Here is a 25,177-nt window from a genome sequence, read left to right as displayed (position 1 = left end):
CCAAGGACCACATTGGGAACCACTGATTCAAGGGTGTGAAGGAAGGTCTTTCCAACAAATGCAGAGAGTCTTTCTCAGCTTCCCCCAAGGAACCTTTCTCTGACCAGGGAGGAAGAGAACATTAGACTAGGAGTCAGGATGCCTGGGTGTGTGACACAAACCGCTTGAGTGATTTGAGGCAAGGTTCTTGCCTTTCTGAGACTCTATTTCCTCACCTGTCAAATGGGTCCAGTAAGAGGACCTACCTTGTGTGGTTGATGTGAGGATTAAATGAGAGGGTGTCTTAACAAACAGCTCCCTGACTCTGGTAGTACAGGAAATGCCACATTTCTATAACTTCCGAATCAAATACACTGTAAGATTGATGAGGAGTTCAAGGTCAATTGTTTTGCAAAGGTCTGTCCCACTCCCTTCCATGGATGGCACGAGAAGACCCAGGGCTCAAAGGAGTCCAGCAAATAAGACCTCACACCATCGGGGTCACTGCTGTTGCCGATTTTGTCAGTGTCCGTTGGAGGAGAGTGCATTTCCACTCTCCTGTGCCAGGCTGGTCCCGGGTCCCTCACAGCTCAGAGCCCCTCATCACTGGTGTCCAGCAGCGGCACAGGCCTCCCCACCATACTGTCTCCCTCTCGTTCTCATTTCAGTCCTCAGCCTTCAAAGCACGAACACCTCCCTGGAAAACAGTAAAAGCAACAAGAATAACAGCCGATTTCTTCCCCCACAGTGACCGTTTTCTCATGGCAGTTTTTTGGCATGATCTTTTCATTCTTCCCTGGGTGCATCCACAGGAGCAAAAGAAATGCCAGTTAGTTTCTCAGTAGCTCACCCTGTTATGAGCACTTGGCCCATGCTTAAGACACGGTAGCTCTTTATTACTTTGCTTTTCTCCCAAGTCCTGCGCTCCATCCCCGCTAGGACTTGCCCTCCTGCTGGCCACTCTCCCTCCTCCTGCCCTGCCACCCCCTTATCACACTTCCCTCGGCCCATCTGGGGTGTACCTGCACGAGGCCATTGCTGGCAGCCAAGGGAGACCCTGGGGGCTGGAGAAAGCAGAAGGGATTCGGTAAGCAACTTCCTCTCTGGAGACTGCATCTTCCTGTCGCCCACCTTTCTCCAGGTTTTGCTTGCACTCTTGCCCACCCAGGAGAGAGACCTGCTGCCCTGGTGCTTTGGTGCCTTCCCCAGAGCCATGAGTGGGTGGAGTTCAGCCCATGTCCACAAGCCCGACATCTTGGTCTCTTCTCACCTCTGATAGGAGCCCTCCTGCCTGGCCCCCGGCCTGTGCTGCTGGCATCCCCTCCCTGGCTGGGGCCCCTTCCTCCATGCAGCCCGCCACCTGCCTAGCCACACCCCCAGTGGTCTCACTCAGCTCTGCTCTTTTAAGCATGGAATGAGCTGGACGTCCATGAAGGTAAGCACTCTGTCCTCTTGGCCGTCTCATTTTTAGCATGTGGAAGGTAAACTGTGAGCAGCAGTAGTCTGGTTGGTAAAGAAAGTAAAGCCCAAGGATGCTCAAGACAGGAAGTGGCTGCCAGTCAGTGTGGGCTGGAGAAGATACACGCTCCTGTTTGCATGTGTGGTTCATTCATTGGCCCCGTTAATTCCTCTCCCTGAGCCTCAGGTTTCTCATCTGTGAAATGGGGCTAGTAACTGCCTTATTGAGGACCAAGCGTGTAGCACCTAGTTCAGTGCTAAGCAAATATTCACTTAACCAATCAGTCAACATAACTTAACAAAAGCTTGCAATTGTCCAGGCCAGTTGTGTTAGCTGCCCTACCCTCTGGAAGGATATGGAGCAGGTCTGGGCTGAGCTGGGAGAGGGTTGTGGGCAGACAAGGGATCTGCCTCTCAAGGGCAGCCCTGGAAGGGGCATAACGTTGGGGACTTGAAGAAAGAGCAGGGCTTCAACAGGCAGAGGGGTCAATTCTGGAGGTCAGAAGTCTGACCTGGGTCTCACTGGGTTAAAACTAGGGTGTTGGCAGGGCTCTTTCCTTTCTGGGGGCTCTAGGGGAGAATCTGTGTTCTTGCCTTGTCCAGCTTCTAGCGGTCGCCTGCATTCCTTGGCTCGTGGCCCCTTCCTTCTTCAAAGCCAGCAACAGCTGGTCTAGTCTTTCTCACATCACATCACTCTGAGCTGACTCTCCCACCTTTGCTTCCACAATTAAGGACTCTGGTTACATCGGGTCCACCCAAATCATCCAGGATAATGTCCCTGTCATTATCCTTAATTCAATCTGCAACCTTCATTCCCTTTGCCACATAACCTAACATATTCACTGGTGCCTGGGATTAAGGGATACTTTGGGGGAGCATTACCTTGCCTGCCCTAGTCCCTGCCCTGTTCTGGGGGATGAGGAGGTAAGGAGAAGGAAGAAGGAAGCCCCAGGTGGCTGTGTGGTACCTACCGGCCCTTCATAACGCCAGCCTCTGTGTCACATCCTCCAGCCTTGACTCACCTTTGCCACCTCCCTACTACCACCACTGTTGCCCCATTACTAGCGAGTCTCTCCCAAACCTCGCACTTCTCCTGAGTGTTGGTCATAATGGTCATTGCATAAAGCAGCATTTCTCCATTTCAGCACTGTTGACACTTCGAGCACGTTGTTCTGTGTTGTGGGGTGCTGTCCTGCTCATGGTACAAGGTTTAAGTGTTTCTCTGGCCTCTACCTGCTAGATGCTGGTAGCACCCTCATCCAGCTGTGACAACTCCAAATATCTCTAGACACTGCCGAATGTCCCCTGGAGGACAAATTGCCCAGGGGTTGAGAACCACTGAAATCAAACCTTTGATGTTTGTCTTCCTTACTAGATCAGGCACCCAAGAGGGTGACACCCCATCTGTCTTGCCCGTCCCCATGTCCCCAGCACCTGCATAGTGCTCGGCATTTACTAGATGCTCTACACATATTGGTTTAATGAATTAATGAATTTTGTTAATTTTCTTTATTTTTAAATTTTTTGGTGTTAATTTTCTTAATGGATAAATCTATAAAAAAGTGTGTGTGTGTCTTAAATAGACTCGTGTTGCCATAGACTGGCTACCTAAGAATCGCCTGGGGAGCCTTTTACGTAGCCCGACTCCTGGGTTCCGATCACAGAGAGTTGGGGCTCAGGCTGATGGGGTGCAGCCTGGGAGTCTGTTTTGTCAAGAGGGCTTCACCAGTTCCTCAGAAAAGGTAAACACAGAATTACCATATGATCCAGCAATTCTGCTCCTAGGCATATACCCAAAAAAATTGAAAGCAGGGACCCAGACATTCAGAGCAGCAGTATTCATGATAGCCAAAAGGTGGAAACAACCCAAGTATCCATCAACAGACAAATGAATAAACAAAATGTGCTGTATACACACAACGGAGTATTATTCAGCCTTAAAATGGAGTGAAATCTGACACATGCTACAACATGGATGTACCTTGAAGGCATCATGCTAAGTGAAATCAGCCAGTCACAAAAGAGCACATCTTGTACGATGTCACTCGTGAGGTCCCTAGAGTACTTAAATCAGAGAGACAGAAAGTAGAAAGGTGGTTGCCAGGGGTAGAGGGGAGTGGAAGCTGGTGTTTGATGGGTACAGAGTTTCCATTTGGGATGATGAAGAAGCTCTGGAGGTGGATGGTGGTGACGGTTGCACAACAATGTGAATGTACTTAATGCCACTGAATTGCATACCTACCAATGGTTAAAATGGTACATTTTCTGTCATGTATATTTTACCACACACACAAAAGTGCTTAATCCCAGCCAGATCTGGGAACAAATAGTGTGGGAATCAATGGGGGCGCGGGGGGTGCGGACTGGATGAGTTCTAATGGCCCTTTTAAGCCTCGGAGCCGGAGCTGATGGGGATGGGAGCACCGGACTTGGCTGATTTCCCGAGATGGCGGCCCTTCCCTGGGGGATGCACATAACTAACCTTTACAGGGGCCGGGCCAGCTGCCGCGTGGAGGCCACTTGTCCTGTCCACAGGGGCAGCTGCTGCCCAGCTCCAGCTGATCCTCGCCATGGGGGGTGTCTGGTTATGGGAGAGAAGTCCCAAATCTGGATTCATATGTAACATCTCCATGTTTAAATCTTGACACCGGGTTCAATGAACAGGCAAACACACCAACAAGCCACATGTGGGTCCAACAGAGCAGCTCTTCAGGCCTCGGGCCCGGGGTGGCGTCTTTTCTCGGTAGCTTGGGCCTCAGCTGGAGAGATCCGAGTTCTGTTTCCTCCTACCGGATGCCGTATCACTTCTGAGGTCCGATGCCAGCTTCCTCTTTGATACCTGGGAGTTTCCTTTGCTTTCGGTGCTCCCGAAAGGGAGCTTTATAGACAGAAGGGTGAGCGTGAATGCCTAGGGTCTGGATTCTGGTCAGGCTGGGGTCTTGGCCCTGCCGTTTGTGAGCTGTGGGGCTATAGGTGACTTGCTTCCCTGCGCCTCAGTTTCCTTGTCTGTCAAGTGGGAATAGTAATAGTTCTGCCTGGGAGAGTTAGAGCGGGGACCAGGGCAGGGCCAGCAGAAGGGCTCTGAGGTGTGTGTGGACGCGTGATGGCGTGTTGGCGCCGGCTGGAGCAAAGAGCGCAGTGGAGTCGGACAGGCCATCAGCTGGTGAGTTACGCAACATCGGACGTCTGTTTCTGCATCTGTGATATGCCCAGTGATTTCCTCCTCCACGAGTCATTCTGAGGATTAAGTAAGATAATGTTCAAACAGTGTCTGGCCACAACATGAGCCCCATACACATTTGTTTTGTTCCCTGGAGGCTGGGGCCTTTGACCTTTGTGGAGACTTGAGCAGAGGAAGCTGGGGCTGGTTGGCTGGGCTGAAGACAGAACGAGCAGAGCACTGGGAAATGGACCGTGTCCTGCCCCTCTGCCGTCAGCTCCCTCTCCTCCTTCCTGGCCCCCCAGCTGGGGGTCCTGGTCCCATCCTCAGAAGCCCACCCACTTGCTGTTCAGGAAGATGGCCTCAGCTCTGCAGGGCAGTTGGATGAGTTGGGAATCTCCCTTTATTGAAATCAGCTCTGTGCCAGCCCCGGAACACACTGGGCCGGGAGCGGGCCCAGAGCGGGCCCAGAGCCGAGCTCCTCCGGGTGTCCTTGGGTTGGCTGGCTGGAGGAAGGGTCCTTGCCCTGCCCAGACCCTCTCTGGGGGTCAGAGGCTGGGGGGAGCAGCCCAGGGTGCTGAGGGCCTGGCCAAGTTCTGGCGTCTCTTTAACTGGCCCCAAACTTCGCGGGTACTTGGGGTGGTGATCACATGAAGGGGGATAAGAAGCACTTAAAATTCCGAGACGCTGAGGGGCCTAAAGGACTATGTGACCTTTGGTGAGTCACTGACCAGTGGAATTTAAGGGCCACTCTGGGGGCAGTGGGCAGACGATGGCATCTCAGGTTCTTGGCGGGGTCCTGGCCACGTGACACAGAGGTGCCTCCAGGTCCAAGTTCCAAATGGTGGTGGGCTCAGGGACACGTAGGCTGGAGTCGGCCCCCCCTTGCTGTTTGCACACCTGAGTGTTCTGACATCTGTCCACGGATAAGGTGTGGCAGGGATGATGGGAACACCTGTGTGTGCACCTTAGGTAGCTCCGTGTGTTCATTGCATGTACGTGTTCATTGTGTGTGTTTGTTACATGTGTGTTCATTGTGTTTGTATGTCTATCATGTGTGCATATCCATTGCGTGTGTGTCCCTAGCGTGTGCATGTTCATTACATGTGCACACTGGGCAGGAAGCAAGGCCTGACGGGGTCCTTCAGGAGTCCTTCCAGCCTTGAGAAATGCATCCCCTGAGACCCTGGGGTTTGTGAGGCGGGAGAAGAAGGGGGTATCCAGGACAAGTGGGAGTTGAAGTCCTTGTCCCCAACACCTGGCTTCCAGCTGGGGATGGGAACTCTCCCCAGGAAACAAGAGGATAAAATGAGGTGGTGAGGGGGCTGCAGTCCACCCGCTTGTGAATCCATTTCACCAGGATTTCCCAGGCCGACAGGCCTGGCCCCTGCCGTCGGAAGGTTGTGGTCGAGTCTGGGGTGAATACCGGGCACCCAGCAGGGCTGCACAGCCGTGGGAGACGCCGAGGAAGAACAGGGCGCCCGGTGTGGGTGCAGGCGTGGAGGATGGGAGGGACCGCTGCTGCTGGTGGTGGCGGGGGCCAGGCCCGAGCGAGCCTGCAGGAAGAACACACAGGCTCGATGCCAGCCGGGGAGGGGGCGCGTCCCTGTCTCCCAGCCAGGAAGCCGTGCACAGGCTCACTGGGCTGGGACACAGGCTCTGGAGCCTTGGACAACACCAGCATCAGCTCCCCTTCTTTCTCCCCCATCTCTGCAGGGGGCGGAGGAAAGCGCAAAGGGAAAAGCAAGAAGTGGAAGGAAATCCTGAAGTTCCCTCACATTAGCCAGTGTGAAGACCTCCGAAGGACCATAGGTAAGCTGTCCTGCCTCGAGGGGGCGTGGGGAGGGACGGGGAGGGGAGCAAGGGGCCTGTTAACCGGAGCCGTCAGAACGGTGAGTCAGGTACAAATCGATTAATGCAGTAAAGTGATGCCAGGTAGGAGCTCCAAGCTGATGCCTTTGCTAATTGATATAAAGATGCAGCCAACATTCGTCGAGTATTTGGTGTGTGCCGGGCAGGATTATCTCCCAATTACCCTTTGAGGCTGTTATTTTACTCCACTTTTCAGCTGGGGAAACCAAGGCACAGAGAGATTCTGTAATTGGACCAAAGTTGCACAGCTTGTGGGAGGGCGGTGGAGGTGGGCCACACCTGGCCCTGAGCCCTCCCTTGTAGCTTTCCGCCCTTCCTTCCTGGGGCCCGTGGGTCCTGCCCTCGGGAAGCAGCCCCAGGCTTTGGGAGCTGAGGCGGGGTGGTGAGCCTCTGGGCCCCCCTTCCCTGCTGCCGGGGATGTGGGTTCTCACCCAGTGGCCAGGCACTGGGACATGTGGGTTCTCCCCAAGGAGCTGCCCTGCTCAGTACACAGCCCTGTCCTCTGTATCCAGCACCCACACGGCCAGGCAGCTCCAAGAGCAGAGGGCGCTTGTCTCCCGAGGGGCTGGCACAGCCAAATGCACAAGGGCGGTCTGTCCCCGGCCCCGCTCCGAACACGGCTGTGGTGAGGAGGCTTGGGGACTGGACGAGGACTCTCTGTGCTGGTGGGAGCCCTGGCCCTTCTCCCCTGTGTGCCCAGGGTGGGGCACTCCACCTTGCTGCATGAAGGCGTCTTATCTACTCCTGACTGCTAGAGGTCACGGATGTGCCATACTGTGTTTATTATACTCAGATCCTTTGAGCGTGGATATAGGATAATGCTGTTACCCAGAACTCCGCAGGCCCAGCTGCTCTGGAGACTTCTGCCCGGGGCACTGGGTCAACTGCCCTGCGCCTGCCGTGGAACGTGAGGCCACTCGTGGCCCTTTAGCTTTTCGGAATGGCTTCTCCGCGTGGCCTGGCCTCCACCAGCTCCCCAGGCCAGGTGGGACTCACATGCCGTCCCAGGCCTGCTCAGTCCTCTCGCCGGGCCCCCCCTCTCCAGATTCTTCAGTTGTGCTGTGACAGCAGGTGACCTGTTCTCTCTGTGCTCTCCACATGCCCAGCACGGAGGGGGAGCTCCCTTAATTGGTGTTTATGAAGTGAAAGGAAGCCACGTGCATCCCACGAAGGCAGATGTGAGCAGGGAGGAAGTAGGGTGCTAAGTGGTGGGGAAATGACCTCAGACCCACCTTCCGTCCTTAAAACCTCAGGTCGGAGTCCCCACGGTGTTCTTGGGGCTGAGAGTGCAGTTGGCCTAAGAGATCAGGGCCTCTGGGTCCAGGCAGACTTGGGTTCAAACGCCACCCGCTCTCCAGCCACCTGACAAGCTGCTTAATCTTGCTGAGCCTCAGTTTCCTCAGCTGAAAACAGTGCTCATGGACCCAGTCCAGTGAGACCAGGTGTGTGAAGGGCTTCGCTGGAGCCCGGGACCACTCCCCTTAGCACTTGACTTCCTTCCTGGAATGCACAACAGCTCCCACTCTGCTGGGCCACTCTTGTGTTGGGGGGTGCCCAAGTTCGCCCTTGATCTGGAGGTACGTGGGGCAGTGGGGGGAGAGAAGATGGGCTCTTCTTCTGGGGCTGGGAGAATGTGGGGGAGGGTTTTGCCACTGACAACTCACAAGTAGCCTTCAGAGAGGGGAGAGGAAGAGGAGTCCCTGGAATCTGCCGCCACCCTCCCGGGGCCATCTGGTTCTTTAGGCCTGGAGAGAGTAGGGCCTAGGGGTGGGGAGGGGTGGGGACCTCAGATGCCATGGTCTCCGCACACCCCTGGGGAGCCAGACCTTCTTCTCCATCCTCTTCGTCCAGGGCGAGCAAGTTCACCAGCTACCACATGCCTTTCCTGGATACTGAGCCCAGGTTTTTCTCAACAGGCCCAAGAATGGCTCCCACTCAACCTCGGAGCCATAGGGCTGATCCAAGAGACCCTTCTGAGATGTTGATTTGGAAGAGAGAGCTTGAAATAGGAGGAAAGGACCCTCCAAAGGGGGGAGCTGTGTAGAGAGGCAGGGTAACTGCGTGAGGGCCAGTATCACCTGGGAGGGGCCCAGCAGGTGGAGCCCATTTGCTTCTCTGCCTTTGGGGTAACTGCCTGCAGGTGGTGGTGTCCGGAATGGTCCACAGGGCCCACAGCTCTGAAGGCCACCTCCTCAGAGAATTTAAATTAGCTCCTGGCCAGGGTCTTTCAAAGCATCGTGCCGTTTTGTCAGGGCACCTCCCACCTCCCCACCTCCCACCTCCAGTTATTATTGGATGTCTGTTTGCCCCTCAAGTGCAAAAGTCTCCTCGAGAAGGATCTTTTAAATTCACCACCATGTGCCTGGTGCCTGCTTACAGGAGGAGCACAATAGTTGGATGAACGAGTGAAGGAAAGAATGAATGCAGTGGTATGAAGGAGTGAACACTGAGCTTCTGCAGTGTTTTAAATAAATGGAAGAGTGTTGAGAGTCATTTGAGGAACGTTTGTGTACCTGCCACCTGGATTAAAGAAATTTTAATATTTTGCTATATTTGATTCATGTGTCTCTTGAAAATGGAAAACAGAAACGTCAACTATAGGACTTTCAGTTCCAGACAACGTGGAGTAGATGCGTGTTTCCTATCTGCCCCCACCATGGGCAGTCCAGAGCTCTGGACATCACATATAAAAAAATATAAGAAGATTCCTAAAGGGACTTCTCTGGTGGTGCAGTGGTTAAGAATCCGCCTGCCAATGTAGAGTACACGGGTTCGAGCCCTGGTCCGGGAAGATCACACGTGCTATGGAGCAACTAAGCCCGTGAGCCACAACTACTGAGCCCTCGTGCAACAACTACTGAAGCCCGCGCGCCTAGAGCCCGTGCTCTGCAACAAAGAGAAGCCACCGCAGTGAGAAGCCCGCGCACCGCAATGAAGAGTAGCCCCTGCTCGCCGCAACTAGAGAAAGCCCGTGCGCAGCAACGAAGACCCAACACAGCCAAAAATAAATACGTAAATAAAATAAAACCAAAACAAAACAAAAGAAGCATTTAAAAAAAAGAAGAAGATTCCTAAAAATGGAGGAAGAGGCAGACTGGCTGGGACCTCAGGATGTGAGGAGTGATGTGCCAGTGAGCTCCTGGCTTTTCTTTTTTGCCTCCCTTAAATCCCAGGGACCAGGTGCTGGAGAAACTCACTACCCGGAGATGCCAATGGGTGCAACAGAAAAGACACCCCCCCCCCAAAAAAAAATCCTGTTCTCTCTAGCCAGCGGCCTGGGAAAAGGACAGCTGAGCTGAGCTGGCCCCTCCAGAACGGTCACACTTCGGCCACAGTTCACTCCAGCAACGTGGACGCCTCACTGTCTACCTTTCTTTTCACTTATCCTAGTGCCAGACTCAGAGACCCAGGGCTCCCTCCCTCTCCACGTCTCTCCTCTCTGACACACAGATCCTGATACTTGGAGGTGAGCGGGTTCTGCCGAGGTTCAGTCCCCGACACCAACTCTCAATGCCCCCCACTCTAGCCCTGCTCCCCATGGGGCCTCCAGGCATTGCCCCAGAAGTGCCCCAAATGCCCCTCACCTTCCAGTTGGCCCGGCCGCACCCTTTTCACTTCCGGTATGGGGAACCCCCTGGAGCCTAGGATTCGCCTCTGAGCTTTTCTCTGTCCGTGGATTTCACCCCATGGGCCCCATCCCCATCTGTCCATCAAGGTCCATAAACGGGCCTCTTGTCAGGGTCCACTCCCCTGGGAGGGTGAGAGAAACGTGCACGCTGGCGTGTGAAAATGAATTCTTCTGTTCTCCTAGAGGGATTGAAAAGACTCTGTGTATGAGTGCAGTGTGAAGAGAGGCCGGGAAAACAGGAAGGCCGCCATAAACCGAGGGGCTGCAGCTCGCGGCGACCGGCCCCAGGGCTCAGGCCTTCCTGCGTGTTTACAGTCCGTCGCCCTGGTGTTTGCCCAGCCTCTGCTGGGGTCCTGCTGGAAGGCTTTCTTAAATAAAAATCTCATTTCTTTTCTAGACCAATATACAAACCAAACAGTGGCAAATGCCGCATTTATTTTTCTTGTGGACACATGAGCTCACTTTCTGAAGCTCTTTGGGAGGATGTCCCAGAGCAGGCTTTGGGCCAGGGTGATGAGGCCCTTATGGGCCCAGAGGGCCACGTGGGAAGGCTCTTGATCAGAGGGGAGGACGGAGACCACAAGGACCCTGTTGACTGGCCAGAACAGTGGTCTGCCAAAGCCACACCCTCTCTGGCCCCCAGCACTGCCCTGACAACCACAGGCCATCTCCCCCAGCAGCCAGGGGGATTCTGAGAAATGAAAACGGCACCCCTTGGATCCCCTGCTGAAACCGCTGCAGCATCTCCTCCCACCTGCAATAAAAGACAAACTTCTCACCGTGGCTTCTGAGCTCTTTGGTCGTTGCGTGAAGCCTAGGGATCCCTTCTCAGAATAATGCTTTTACATACAGAAAATAAAATAACGCAGGGTTGCAAAGGAAACCAGTTCTTTTCAAATAGTTATTAGATACTTTAAAATTTTATGATCTTGAAGTATATGTGCTTTTTTGTTAATACTTTAATAAGGCCCAGCAGCTGGTCTAATAGCTACTGTAATTTTGAATTAGTGAGGAGCGTAAGTGATATTTCCAGATATCTGCAATGATGGTGATATGAATGGGTCTGAGATTTCCGTCGTTGACAAGTCCCAGGCACTGCTAACATTACTGTGGGTTGTTGTCAACATTTGTGACTCAATGAAGTGCTCATTTCCAGTTAGAGGCTGGTGAAGAGAAAGATGACATTTTTCTCCGTCCAAGTCCACAGACCCCCTGAGTCCTATCCATGGACCTCTTGGCAATGCCCTTCCTACCCTGTCCTATGTGAGCCGGCCCTCACCTTTGTCTCAGTCACTCCCTCCTCCTCCATTCACTTTGCTGTGCTGGTTGCCCTTTTGTTCCTTGACTACCCCAAGCTTGTCTGTAGCCTGGAGCCTTTGCTAACCCCTGCTGTCCTCTGTCTGGAATGCTCTTCCCCACACTTCTTCTAGGGGGCCTTTAGGTCTCAGTTCAGATTTCACCTCCATAGAAAAGCCTTCCCAACCAGCCTTTAGAAAGGAACTATACTCGCCCTCTAATTGCTGTCTTTGACACTGTGCTGTTTATTAATGTTCTTGGCCTGCGCCCCCAGCTGCAGTCATCCTTTGTTTAGTTGTTGACCTGTGTATTTTCTGTCTCCCTTACTGGACTGGATGTCCCATGACAATACTGACTGTGTCTTGTGTGGGTCACCATTAGAACAGTGTCTGGCACACAGTAGGGGTTCACTAAATGTTGGGAGAGTGAATGAAGTGAAATACTGGAAATGAGGGCTCTGTTTAAAAATTCTGTGACATATGCTTGCCACACCCACAGTTAATTTAGCCAGTTGTTTATAGTCATAAAAGTTCAGACTTAGGCGGCACCTTAGAAAGCATCTGCTTTAAGTCTACCTTCCCCCACTCCCTACTAGATAGATGAGCAAGTCAGAGGGGCAGGTGACCTGGTGGCTTCTGGCCCAGGCCCGTTTCCCCTGAGGCTGCAACTGGAGTAATTCTCACAGGGATGTTAGGCTTTTACAGAATTCTCGACTCAAGGAACTGGAGAGCATCTCGTCTAGCCACCCATTTCAGACCTGAGTCTGAACTTCAGAGCCTGTTAGGCTCCCAGAGGAGAAGTGACCTGCCCAGGACAGTCCAGGCCCCTGGTCCTGAGCTGCAGCTCTCCACTCCCCAGGATCATATTGACTTTATAAACATTTTGGCATCAGCCCCCAGCCAGTACCCACAGCAGAGAAACTCAGTAGGTACTCGGAGGGATAGACATTCCTCTCTGTCTCTTTTTTCTTTCTTTTATCTTCAAAGTATGAGTAGCATGTTCATTTGCTTATTCAACAAGTGTTTACTGAGCACTTATGATATGCTGTGCCCTGGGGAAACAGGCCTGATTCCTGCCCCCCTCCCCCCGAGCTCATTCATGGCTGAACCCAAGAGACTGGCAGAAATAAAGAGATGATAACAAATTCTGAGAAACGTCCATGACGGAGGGACGGGTTGCCGAGCTGGAGAATAGTGTGGAGGGTCTTCCACCCGTCAGGAACTTCCCTGGAGGAAGTGACGTCACTCTGAGCCTCCCAGGGCATCTCTTTGTGTGAGCTCCCTGGGGGCATGGACCACGTGCTCTCCATCTTGGGGCCTCCATCGCTGGCACAGTGAGTAGGTGGATGGCTGGATGGGTGGGTGATGGATGGATGAAGTGACTGAATGGATGGATGCTGCCTTCCTCCCCAGCCTGGAAGCCGTAACTGGGATTGGCAGGAACGAGCATTAAGACAGAGAGTCCTTGCCACATGTATCTACTTCCAGTGTGAGCCCCAGACATGAGTAACTGATTTTAGACAGTCCTGGAGGGGGGCAGACGACAGATCATGAGAGAAGGAGGGTTCTTTGATATCTGCTTGATGAAACATCAAATAGTGGCATTCGTTAGTAAGCTAATTGTAAGATAATTAGAGGGTCCAAATCAAAGAAGTTCTCAGAATGTCCAAAACTTGGAAGGCTGGAACATCATTGTGAAGATAAAAGATTGTTGAGGTCTGCAAATATTTCTCAGTGACGCAGAAAATTCTGTTGAGCAAAAAGTGTGGCATTTTTATTTATTTAGCTCAGGCTCATTGCATGCTTTTTTCTTTCATTAAAAAAAAAAAGAGTATGAGTGAAAGAGTTGATTATTCCACTGTTTGGCAATATTTCTGTAGGAACTGTCCAAAAGCTATATAATAAATCAAGGCCCCTCCCCACCCCCTGGTGAGGCTGACGTTTACTAGGAGGCTGTTCACAGAAAGTAGCTGCCGCGGTGCCCTGTACACTCACCGACGGACGGGATGGGAGAGATTTCGTTTGCCTTGTGGGACAGCCTCTTGCCAAAGTCTTAACTCTTTCCAGGAGCAGAAGCTCTAGGCTGTGGGGGATTCCTGGAAGAAAATGGAGACTTTTAACCTTAAAGAAGAAAAACCAAAATACTGTGATAATGTGAAGACTGCCTTGAACTAGCCTAGTTTTGACTATTCACCCAGCATTGCTCATGGTCTTTAGACAAGAAGTCAGCCTACAAATATTTGTTGAGCTCCTGCTGGGTGCTGGGCATTGTTGCAGGCCCAGGAGCTGTACCATTGGCCGCAGAAGCAGGGTCGTCTTGTGGAAGGTCATTGGCATTAAGGTCAAACGGTGGCTCTGCTGCTCCCAGACGTGTGACATGGGGCAGGTTGCTTAATTTCTCTGGGTTGTCGTTTCTTTGTCTATCAAATGGGAGACACTATTACCAACCTGGTAGAACCGTTGGGAGGGCCAGCAGAGTGCCTAGAAGAAGCAATCCTTGTCACCATCGTCATCATGGTGCTAGTGGTGCGTGGCAAAGGCTGAAGGCCCTTGGGGAGGGCTTCAGAGTTTCCCAAAGAAGCCGAACTGGCTGCAAACGATGAATGCGGCTAGCTGCTTCTGCGCTGACATCTCGTGGGTCCAGTGCCCCAGGGACTCCAGCCTTGGGATCATTTGACTCCTACCCTTCCTTGAGCCCCTGCCTCTGGCCTCCCCTTCCTGGAGGCCACCCTGATATCCCTGCAGCCCTCAGCCCTCCTCCTTCCCCTCAGCCCCACAGCACGCCCGTGGAAGCCGATGGCATCACACTGTGCCCAGACCCCTGGCCTTGTAAGTTTCTTTGCAGGGACATCTGGAAGGTTGCACCCCAGAGCCCTAATAAAGGTTACCCCTGGGGAAGGCATAGAGGTCAGAGGGGATCTTAGCTTTATCTGTAAGGTGATTTTTTTTTTTTTTAAGGAGAATGAATTGGCGAGTTATTTGTGTAAGTGAAAGTTGGATGAATAAATACGGGATTTGCTGCCTGGTTCCACAGTGGGGCAGTGGGATTGGTGACACCATTGCCCTCTTTCCTAGTTGATTTTGGGTCCCCTGATGAGTCTGTGGGCTCCGAGAAGATGGTCAGAGTCTCTCCGTGTTTGCAGATCCAGCAGGACTGTGGCAGTGTGGCTCCTGCCCGGTTCTGCTGGGATGCTGGCAGGCAGGAGGCACCTTGTTGCCTTCAGCAGGTAGGGTCTCAGGGCCTTCAATCCTGCAAGGCTTTGGAGGAAGCCCAAGCCTGGATCAGCTCAGCCTGACCCTGGACCCCATCCCTGGCTCCAGCCTCCTCCTGGGCTGCTCAGCTCTGCGCTCTGACTGGCAGGGTCCCCCTCATCCAGCCCACGGTGGTCTCCTGCCTGCGCATCGTCGATGTCCACTGAGTGGAATGGGCAGCCGGGGTCCTTTCCCAGAGATGTGACAGGGGCTAGTCCGTGCCGTGCTGCAGACAGCCTCCTTTTCTGCTCGTCCCTGTTCAAGGGCTACAGGTTCCCTGGCATTGCCAGGCACGCATCAGGGTCTGGAAAGGAGTATGGGCTCCTGGGACAGGTCTCACCCCACCCAAGGGTCTGCATGACCCGGTCCCCTTCAGGCCTGCCAGGCTGGCACGCAAACTCTTGGTTTCATCGCCAGGTAAGCCAAGTCTTTCTACAGACGTCATTCTCGTCCTTGGGGTGATAAGGGCACGTCATGTCTGTCGTTCTGCCACTTGCCATGCTCCGATAAGGCACAGCATCTGCTTGTCCTTGGAGGGCAAGATAAATTTAGATGTGGCGGATTTAGAACATCAGGTGACCTGTTTGCAGCTGTAGCTCTTACGAGGGAGAGGGTGGCCTGGCTAGTTTGCTGGGTGTTAGTCTCACCTCTACACCAAGATGAACAGCCACTGGAAAGCAAGGGCTGGATCCTCGGTGCCAGGCCTGGACTTGGGTGCAAGCAAGATGCTCAGTGGGTTTTGTGTTTGGAGATTCTTAGAATGGAGCACTGATAGGGATTTTACAGATGATCTGAGATTGTGGTTTTCAGAGGCTGCCCTGCAGGGAGCATGAGGGATCCAGAGCAGACTTCTATCTGAACAGGGTTTCTTTCTACCTTTTATATTTGGTAAGATTTTATTCCAGAGTGAAGGTTTTACCTGTGTAAGATTTTATTCCAGAGTGAAAATCAAGTCTGAAACCCACTGCTTTAGGCCAGGTCTCCCATTTTCCAGGTAAGTAAACTGAGTCCCAGAGAGACAAGTGACATGCCGAGGTCTCCCTGTGACCTGACTCCAAGGCAGGCTTTCCCTCACTGTGTTAGTCGACTCAGGCTGCCAGAGCAAAATGCCACAGACATTTATGGGGGCTTAAACAACAGAAATTTATTGTCTCACAGTTCTAGAAGCTGGAGGTCTAAGATTAAGGTGTCGACAGTATTGTCTGCTTCTGAGCCCATGAGGGAGAATCTGCTCCAGGCTTTCCTCCTTGCTTCTCATGGTTGTTGGCAATTTTCAACATTCCTTGGCTTGTAGAAGCATCACCCTAATCTCATCTTCACTTTAACATGGCATTCTTGTTCGTGTCTGTGTGTCTGTGTCTGTCCAGATTGCCCCGTTTTATAAGGGCACCAGTTATATTGGTGTCATATTGGACTAGGGTTTACCGTAATGACCTGATTTTAACTCAGTTACCTCTGTAAAGACCCTATTTTCAAATAAGATCACATTCTGAAGTACTAGGGGTTAGGACTCCAATATGTCTTCTTTGGGGGTCACAATCCAACCCCTGGTACCACCTTCTCACATGGTCTCTGGAGTTCAAGTTCAAGGGGCTAGAGGATCCCAAATCTGACCAAGTCTGAGGGCGGATCCTTCCCTCCTTCCTGACCCCAGCTTGGGGTTAACCCCTGCAGGCCCAGGCTGACTTCTTCCCACAGGCCACAGGAATGTCTACAAGACAATTAACTGCTTTCCAAACCATGCTGCTTGGTGCTTTTTTGTTCCCTCTTTTTATTATTGTTGTTGTTATTGTTCAAGTAATTGTAATTGGTAAATTACTTTGCTAAAAAACATAAGAAAGGCCACCCATAATTTTACCACTCAGCTATAGCTAGTTAATACTTTCATGTAATTCCTTCTAGCTTTTTTTCCCTGTGTACATACCATGGTTTTGTTTCTTAATCTTTTTCTTAATATAATTTCAAAAATATTTTCCCACGTCATTAAAAATCTCCATAAACGTGATTTATGTTTTTCCATTTGCGCATATTTATTGAGTGTCAGCATTGGGATACATCAGTGAACAAAACACAAATTCCTGTTCTCTTGGGCCATCCAGAGGGGTGAGTGTCTACACCAGTGACAGTGGGGAACTAGCCTATTGCCCTCCCTCCCAGCGTTGGTCCAGGCCCCTGGATCTTTCCCCCACCTGTGGCTTATTTCCTGAGGGCAGATTCTTCCTTTAAGTTATCTTGAAATAAGCCCTCTTTGGGACTTCCCTGGTGGTCCAGTGGTTAAGACTCTGCTCTCCCAATGGAGGGGGCACAGGTTTGATCCCTGGTCAGAGGGAACTAAATCCTGCATGCCAACACTAAAAGAGCCCGCATGATGCAACTGAAGAGCCCGCATGCCACAACTAAGACCCGCTGCACAGCCAAATAATAAATAATTTTTAAAAAAAGAAAGGAAGAAAAGAAAGAAGCCCTCTCCCATTAGCCTCCAATGAACCTGATTTTTCAAGGCTTCCTGTCTATCCCATGTATATATTGTAATTTTGGGGGTTTTTCCCTCTATTTTTTGCCATTACAGTTAGTGTTCAGATGAGCATCTTGTACTTCATTGTGACATTGCTCAGAGGTGAGAAAGCCCACACTGTCTTTTTTTTAAATTTATTAATTTATTTTTGGCTGCGTGGGGTCTTCATTGCTGCGCGCGGGCTTTCTCTAGCTGTGACGAGCGGGGGCTACTCTTCGTTGTGGTGCGCGGGCTTCCCATTGCGGTGGCTTCTCTTGTTGTGGAGCACGGGCTCTAGGCGCGCAGGCTTCAGTAGCTGTGGTGCGTGGGCTCAGTAGTTGTGGCTCGCGGGCTCTAGAGCGCAGGCTCAGTAGTTGTGGCACACGGGCTTAGTTGCTCCACAGCATGTGGGATCTTCCCAGACCAGGGCTCGAACCCATGTCCCCTGCATTGGCAGGCAGATTCTTAACCACTGCGCCACCAGGAAAATCCTCACGCTGTCGTTTTTGAAGGCAGACGCCTGTAGCTAAACCCGAGTAGCCTGCGCCATGACCTCTGCCTCCCTTGCTTCCTCTGGAATGTTCTGTTTCCCGCTCGTGCTTGCGTCCGCAGATGCCATTAACCTGAAATGTGCCTCTGATGGACAAAGCCAGCGAGGTTTGGTGAGCACCTCGGCCCCGCTCGCCAGCCCCAATTCACTGCAGTCGCAGGCATGAGAAGGGCTTTTCTGTCTGTTTTAAGGCCTGTTGCTGAAAACAGGGGAAAAACAAGCTGGTTTATGCAGCAATGGGGACCTCAGACCAGCACAAGAGGCCAGCCGACCCGCAGCAGCCTGAGCATGACAGAGTTCTGCCCCATAAAGAGACACTAAGGACAACACTCCTGATGGTCTCTGCCCAGACTATTTACAGAATTTATTTCCCGGGCTCTGTCTGTTCAGCAGCACCTTGGCAGTATTGCCCCAGCCTCTGCCTCAGCGTATTAAACACCCCTTGTTCCGAGTACCCCAGAGCTAGCACCCAAGGGAGAGTGAGAAGAAAAAAATGTGGGCGGAGGGATATTTGGGGCCAATATAAACTTTCAAATTAAAAAAAAAAAAAAAAAAGAACGACACCAAAAAAATGTATCCCCTAAAGGGCTCCTGTGGGCATGAGCGCCTGCTGACGTCTCTCCGCGACCCCTTCCAGCCAGTGTTAGGGAGGAAAATGCAAAATCAAGAAACATGCAAATCGAGCGCGGCTTTTCATTTGTTCGTTTTTTCTGTTTCACGGTTGTGCTGTCCTTGCACTGTCTTTTAAAATTATTATTATTTTTATTATTATTAGTTTTTGGCCTCGCGGCTTGCGAGAACTTAGTTCCACGACCAGGGGATTCAACCTGGGCCACGGCAGTGAAAGCACAGAGTCCTAACCACTGAACTGCCAGGGAATTTCCTAAAAATTATTTTTAAAATTATCTTTTAGTTCTTTTTGTCTTTACAAAAATAATATAAACCCATTGATGACATTTCCAAAATAGAATCTAAAAAGAAGAAAATAAAAATTGCCAATGAGATAACCGCTGTTGACATTCCGGTCTGTGGCCCTTTCATAGTTTGTTCTGCTTAGAGAGAGAGAATTGTGCCAGCTGTCTTTTGTTGCCCTGCCCAAAAGTCAGGTATCATCTTAAATCGAGAAATATGGTTGTAGAATCCCCAATGGACTGGGAGGCAGAAGACCCAGCTTCCTGTGCTACTCTCTTGGTTCTGTGGCCTTGGGAAAGTCGCTTAACCTCAATTTGCCCATCTTTAAAATGGGGATCCGGTAATCTTTCCTACTGTACTGGATGATCAAGTGGCCAGTGGAGTTACTGGTAGAAAGCCTTTATAGTGAGCTCTGCAGATTGATGCTGGCCATTTTCAGTGTGGTCGTGTGACCCTTTCTTCTAAAGCCACCCCTGTGTCTGATCCTGATGACAATCATCACCCTCCCTCTGGCTGCCCAGAGACCTGGGATCCCCCCTCTCCCTCTGACTTGCCACCCCGTCCCTGTCCTGTGTACATAGCCAGTCCCTTCCAAGTCCAGGTAACTGCCTCCACAGTCTCTCTTGGGGCAGTCCCTCTCCCCCCATCCCCACCGTTCCCTTCGTCCCGGGCACTACCTTCTCCTGCCTGAACTCCTGTGTTGCTGCCAGCTCCTTCCAGGCTCACGTGTTTCCTACCAAGCTCTACGCAACAGCCAGGAGGCTCTTTCTAAAACATCCATCTGATCACGCTACCACCTGCTGCTTCAATAGCTTTCCACTGTGGTCAGGATGGAGCCCAAAGGTCTCCAAAGGTCTTATCAAAGCTGTCCAGGCCCTGCCTTACCTGCCCTTCCTTACTGCTCCCAGCTGCACCCCTCCTACTGTGCCCCGACTCAGCCTTTCCTTCTTTTTTTTTTTTTTTTTTAATATTTATTTATTTATTTTATTATTTATTTATTTTGGCTGTGCCAGGTCTTAGTTGCGGCACGCATGTGGGATCTAGTTCCCTGACCAGGGATGAAACCCAGGCCCCCTGCATTGGCAGCACAGAGTCTTACCCACTGGACCACCAGGGAGGTCCCCAGCCTTTCTTTCTTATTTCCTCCCTTCTCCAGGCCTTTGCCCGGCAGACATCCCTAACTCTGCCTGGTAATTGACTCAACCTCGGTCTTCTACCTTGCAGGTCACTTCCCCCAGGAAGCTTTCCCTGGTGACCTTACCTAGTCTGGGTTTGGTCCGCACCCTGTGGCAGTCTGATGACTGGCCTCTTCCTCCGCTTGACCGCAGGGTAGAGCTTGGATCTGCCTGGTACTGTTTCCCCATCCTCCAACACGAGTGTCTACCCTGCACTGTGCCCTTTTAGAATCTTAATTTTCTTTCCTTGCTGGGATATTTTTGCCTTAATCTTCCCAAATCCTGGAATGATTGCTGATGGGTCTAATTTTTCTCTATGAGTTCTTTTAAAAGGCTCTGGAAATGTGGCTAGAGAACGGCTTTCACCTTGTCAGTTCTGAAGTAGCTGCTTTGATCACAAATGGTTCAGGACAGAGGTGTCCAACTGTACCCCCCCAGGGGCAGTGACCCCACTTTTCTCTCCCTTTCTGACTCAAGGGGCAGCATGGGAGAGTTGGAGGAAGGGGTGTGTGCTGCCAGGCCCGCTGTCACGCCAGCCCCCTCTGGTTGGTGGGCAGAGATGGACACAGAGGTGATGCAGCTCCAGGCCTTTAGCTGAGACCAGCTTGAGGCAGAGCAAGGTGCCGAGAATGGCTTTGCCAAAAGACGCCATCATCAGGCTTGGGTGTCAGCAACTCTGCAAGTACCTGGCAGCTGTAGGCACTGTGCATATGCCTCAGGCAGGTCAACTGGGACAAAGCTTTTGAGGGGCTAACCCAGCTCTGTCAGTTTGGTACAGAGGCAACAATGAAGAGTGTGAGGGACCTGGTTTTGAGCCTCAGTCTCTCTATCTGCAAAACGGGAATAGGAGTGTTGCGAGGGTTAGCTGGGGACGGGTGTGGGGAGAGCTCTGCACAGGGCTAGGCTCACAGTGGGTGCTCACGGGTGGCCGCGTCGTCCCCTTCCTCTTCCTTATCACTGTTGTCAACAGTTTCGTTGCAGTTCAGAGCTTTGCTTCTTGGTTCCCTGAGTGGTGGTTGCCAGGTCCTGCTGGTTTTAAGTTTATCTGTTCATTCATTCATTCATTCATCTGTTAAGTCTTTACTCTGTGCCAGGGATCTGGGGAGCTGCCAGGTGGTAGGGAGCTGCTTTCCGGAGTGGCTCTCGGTAGCATGGGCTGGGCCGTGTATTTCCTTTACGTAACCTGAGTATAACCCTTTTCCCTTAGCCCTCAAATCTCTATTTACTAACTCTCAGCAGGCTTAGAGGTTCCAGATGGTTCTCCTCCACCCCTCCTTTCTTAAAGGCCGTCTCATCCATCCCTCCGGCTCCAGGCAGGAGGGGTCTCAACCAGCTCAGACACATGGAGTGAGAGCCAGTTCATCCGCAAACCCCTGTTCAGCTTTCACTCTGAAGGCCCAGCAGAGGGTCCCCAGGGGGCATGTGAGGCCAGCTCCATCCCTTAAAGAGCTGTCCCTAGTCGGGGAGACAGGGCAGAAAGCACACCCACGATGCTGGGTAACAGCCACGGGAATGTGGGCAGCTGTCAAATGTCTGTCCTTAGTACCAAGTGCCCAGAGGTGGGGGGAGAAGGGGGACAGAGACGTCTATGTGGGATGGGAAGGAGCCAGCTGAGTCGTGGGAGAAAGGGAAGACTTTTGGGGTCAGCAGATTCAGCATTATCCAACCAGCAAGCATTTCCTGGGCACTTGCTATGGCCAGGCATCAGGCCGCTTGCCTAACAGACACACACTCATCGAAGTATTACAGAACCCTATGGGCCAGGGGCTGTTTTCCCCACCCCTATTTTTCTTTCTTTTTTTTTTTTTTGGCCACGCCGTGTGGCATGTGGGATCTTAGTTCCCCAACCAGGTATCAAACCCGTGCCCCCTGCAGTGGAAGCGCGGAGTCTTAACCACTGGACCGCCAGGGAAGTCCTCCTATTTTATGGATGAGGATGCAGAGATTCAGAGAGATTAATAAACTGCTCAAAGTTACAGAGTTCTGGAAGAAACAGAGCCCACATTCAAACCTGGGCCTGAGTCAAGGCCACGCTGGCTGTGATTTCCACCATGTTGGCCATGGTTTCCCTACGGGGGTGGGACAGCATGGGGCACATTTGGAAGGTGACGGTGCACTGCTTTGGTGAGCTTTGTGCAGAGAAGTCAGGAGTGAGAAGAGGCTGGGTCGAGCCAGAGACACCATCCATGCCTCCAGCCTGGAAGGTTAGGCCTTTGTCCTGCAGGTAGTAGGGAACCATTGAATGTCCATCTCTGACAGCCTCTGCAGCCATTCTCAGTGAGAGCAGAGAGCAAAGGGAAACAGGCAGGGCTTCCTGGGTGATATGAGATTCATTCGCTCCTCCAGATATTTATCCTTTACCTACTGTGTGCCAGGGAGAAATGAGACAGTGTTTCTCAAGTACCCAGCCCAGCACCTGGAGTGTCCCAGAAATGGTCACCACTTCTGATGGCAGTACGCCGTGGCTCAGGTGATGCCACAGGGGGCAGGAGTGGCTGGAGCTTCCTCACCCGCAGCGTCAGTCTGGGAGCAGGTTTCTCTTTGTGATGCGGGGTCATGGGATGCCTTTCACATCACCTGTGAGGTCTCCGAGCCGGCAGCTGTTCCCGCTGCCCACCTGTCTCTCCCCTTCTTTTCGGGGGTGATTTCTCGTTCCCCTGCTGTCTGTCCTCTCTCCCTCCTCCCCCGCTGGGCCTTTTAGAAGGTGGCAGATGGGCAGGAATGTCACACTGGCCGTCTTTGCCCGGGATGTGCCTGGGGTCCGGTTGGGAGATCACCTCGGGCATGGTCCAGGTGCGGCTTGCAGACCTGAGCCGACTGGGCGTCAGAATGTGCGTTTGGGTGCAGAGGGAGCTCTCCGCCCTTGACAGTCCTCTGGCCTCCTCCCCTGGCCAGTCAGCCAAGAGACTCATTCTCCTGGGGCTTTTGCCACCCTCTGTCCGTGTTTGGCTTTAACGTGAAAGGACTAGTTCTCAGCTGTGCTTGCCTGCCGCTGTGTTAACTTCCCTCTCATCCCCAGCCTGCACCCCTCCTGGATTCCTGTTTCCTGCAATGACTTTACTAGGTAGAAACCTCAGAATTTCTGTTCCCAGTTGGTTGGATCTACCCCCCTCTTCTCCATCTCTTTGCTTTGACGCTCAGTCCTGAGGGCTGAGGTACAGCTGGCACCTGGCTCATCTGAGGGGAGACCAGGCTTGTGCTGTCTGTTGCCCTCCAGCTTTCTGGAAGAGTCTGCGGGGGTTCCCTCTTGTTGAGGGGATTGTCCTCGGCCTGGCCTTTGTGACCCAGCGCTGTACTATGTGCGTGCGTTTGCGTGTGTGTCCATCACCAGACCACGTGCCCTGAAGGCAAGCTGTGGGCTGTCTTGTATCCCTTTTGCCTGAACAGATATCAGGTGGAGTGACTCTGACCTGGAGACAACACCGGCAAGGGACGGCGGTGGAGAGAGTTCTGGGCCAGGAGATAGAAGTTCCAAATTCTGCATGGTTCCCACTTACCAGCTCTGTGCCTTAAGCCAATCACCCACCTCTCCAAGCCTCGGTTTTTGTTTTGTTTTCAATGAACAGGCTTTATTTTTTAGAGCAGTTTTAGTCTGGTGGAAATATTGAGCAGAAAGTACAAAGAGTTCCCATAGAGCCCCTGCCTAAGCCTCAGTTTTCTCACCTGTCAAATGGGGATGGACACCCACCTTGTTCTTACTGTGCTGGGGGGTTGTATAGAAACCACCCCTCCCCTTGCCCCCATTTTATGGATGACACGGCTGAGGCTCAGAGACAAGGGGCCTGTTCAGGACCACTGGCTGGGGAGTGTGAGAGCCTAACTGCAGGGGTCCAAGCAGGCAGTGAGTGGGCAGGGGAGGGACGAGCTGAGTGGGACCTTCGGCTTGTAAGGCCTTCTCAGGGGGGTGGAGAGTCTCCCCAGGAGCAGCTCTGATCTCCGCCGCCTTGGTTTGCAGCAGGGAGGAAAGCGCAGTGCCTCCCAGTGGCCACTGAGCTCACACGTCCCTCCTGGGGCCCCTTCATTCATTTGTTCAGTGAGTCCTTGAGTGCTGACCAGGTGCGGCGCCAGTGCCGGGTGCTGGAGATCTGAATTGTAGTCGTTTTCGAGCTAACAAGATTCCTCCCGGAATATCAGAGCTGGAAGACCTCAGTCCCATTCTAGCCGCACCCCTCACTCTGCAGATGGGGAAACTGAGGCCCCACAGAGGGACGGACGGGCAGGCTGGAGGCTGAGGACGGCAGGAAACGAGGGGCCTGGGCCTGCTGGCCCGACCATGGGCCCAGGAGGTGCCTTAGTCGAGGAGCCTGGCAAACCCAGCCGCGGCATCTTGTGCGGGGAGGGGTGGGGTCTGAGCCGGGGAGGAGCAGTTCTGGGTCTGTGGCAACAAGGGACCCGTCCTTGGCTCCTGGTCCCGTCCCATCCTGCCGTAGAGCTGAGTAATCACTTGCTGGGCAGGTCGTGGGGCTGCCACGCTCAAGGGCAGCCTCCGAATTAGGAAAGGGCTTTCTCCCAGGATCCCGGCCCTTCCCTAGGAGACGGGCAGCTTGGCAAGCAAAGAGGGCAGCCTCACCGGTACCCATGGGTACAGCCAGGTGGTGCCAGGTGGCGCTGTCTGTCCCGTTGTGTTCCAGCATCCACCCTTCTCTTCTCCATGAGGGAGGGCAGAGTGATACCCCACGGGTGAGCTCTTCTCTCACCCACCTGAACCCTGGACAGGGGCTGTACCTCAGTTCCCTGTGCCCCCGGCGTGTATCACAGCGCCGGCACCCAGTAGGTGCTTGTTGTGTGTTTGATTAACGAGGAGTCCTGAGGCCTGGTTTTAGTTTATGCTCTGCCACTACCCACCCATCTGCATCCCTCTTTGTTCAAACTGCTGGGAAGCCCACAGCCCAGTTTTGTGCCAGAAGCATAGCTCTCCTTTGTCAGATGCCCTGGGGGGAGGTTGTTTTCTTCCCCCTCCCTCTTTGCTGATTATTTCCTATTCTTTGCCTTACATTGAACGATTGGACGTGTGCTTTTATTGGAAAATGGTGTGGATCCTTTTGAGACTTGAGCAAGCAGCAAATACACCAGTCATTAGAAGTAAAAAGGAGAAAAGGCCCCCCTGCTCCACCTGGGAAGTAGGTGTGTCTGAGCTCTGTTCCGCCTCTCTGGAGAGAGGGCAGATTAGCACCTGCCCTGCTGACTTCGAGGAGTGTATGGGCAGAATGTATTTTGACAGGCCAGGGTGCCGGGCAGTACCAGGCCAGTGCCTGCCCCGGGGCTCTAGAAGATGAGGCCACTTGGGCAGGAAGATGCCACGGGCCTCCGTGGAATTGGCTGTGGAACAACCAGCCTGGAGGGGCCAGGGTTTGCCCGGCTGGGCGCAGCTGGCCAGCTCCCTATTTCGAAGAAACTGGCTG

At 52.6% G+C, this 25,177-nt stretch overlaps 1 protein-coding gene across 10 annotated transcripts in view; it reads left to right on the top strand.

The window, feature by feature from the left end:
• The window catches only part of GRK5 (G protein-coupled receptor kinase 5), a 216,862-nt gene that overhangs the window by 96,652 nt on the left and 95,033 nt on the right, over positions 1-25,177 (top strand). For all 10 annotated transcript variants that reach the window (XM_036828912.1, XM_036828911.1, XM_036828909.1 and 7 more), the window contains exon 2: positions 6,314-6,409. In XM_036828912.1, the coding sequence (XP_036684807.1) occupies positions 6,314-6,409 (96 nt within the window). The remainder of the gene's footprint in view (positions 1-6,313; positions 6,410-25,177) is intronic.

Source organism: Balaenoptera musculus, chromosome 16 (genome assembly GCF_009873245.2).
Source record: "Balaenoptera musculus isolate JJ_BM4_2016_0621 chromosome 16, mBalMus1.pri.v3, whole genome shotgun sequence".
NCBI classification, from domain to species: domain Eukaryota; kingdom Metazoa; phylum Chordata; class Mammalia; order Artiodactyla; family Balaenopteridae; genus Balaenoptera; species Balaenoptera musculus.
The sequence above is the reverse complement of the archived record's forward strand: the minus strand, read 5'-3'. Positions and strand labels throughout refer to the sequence as shown.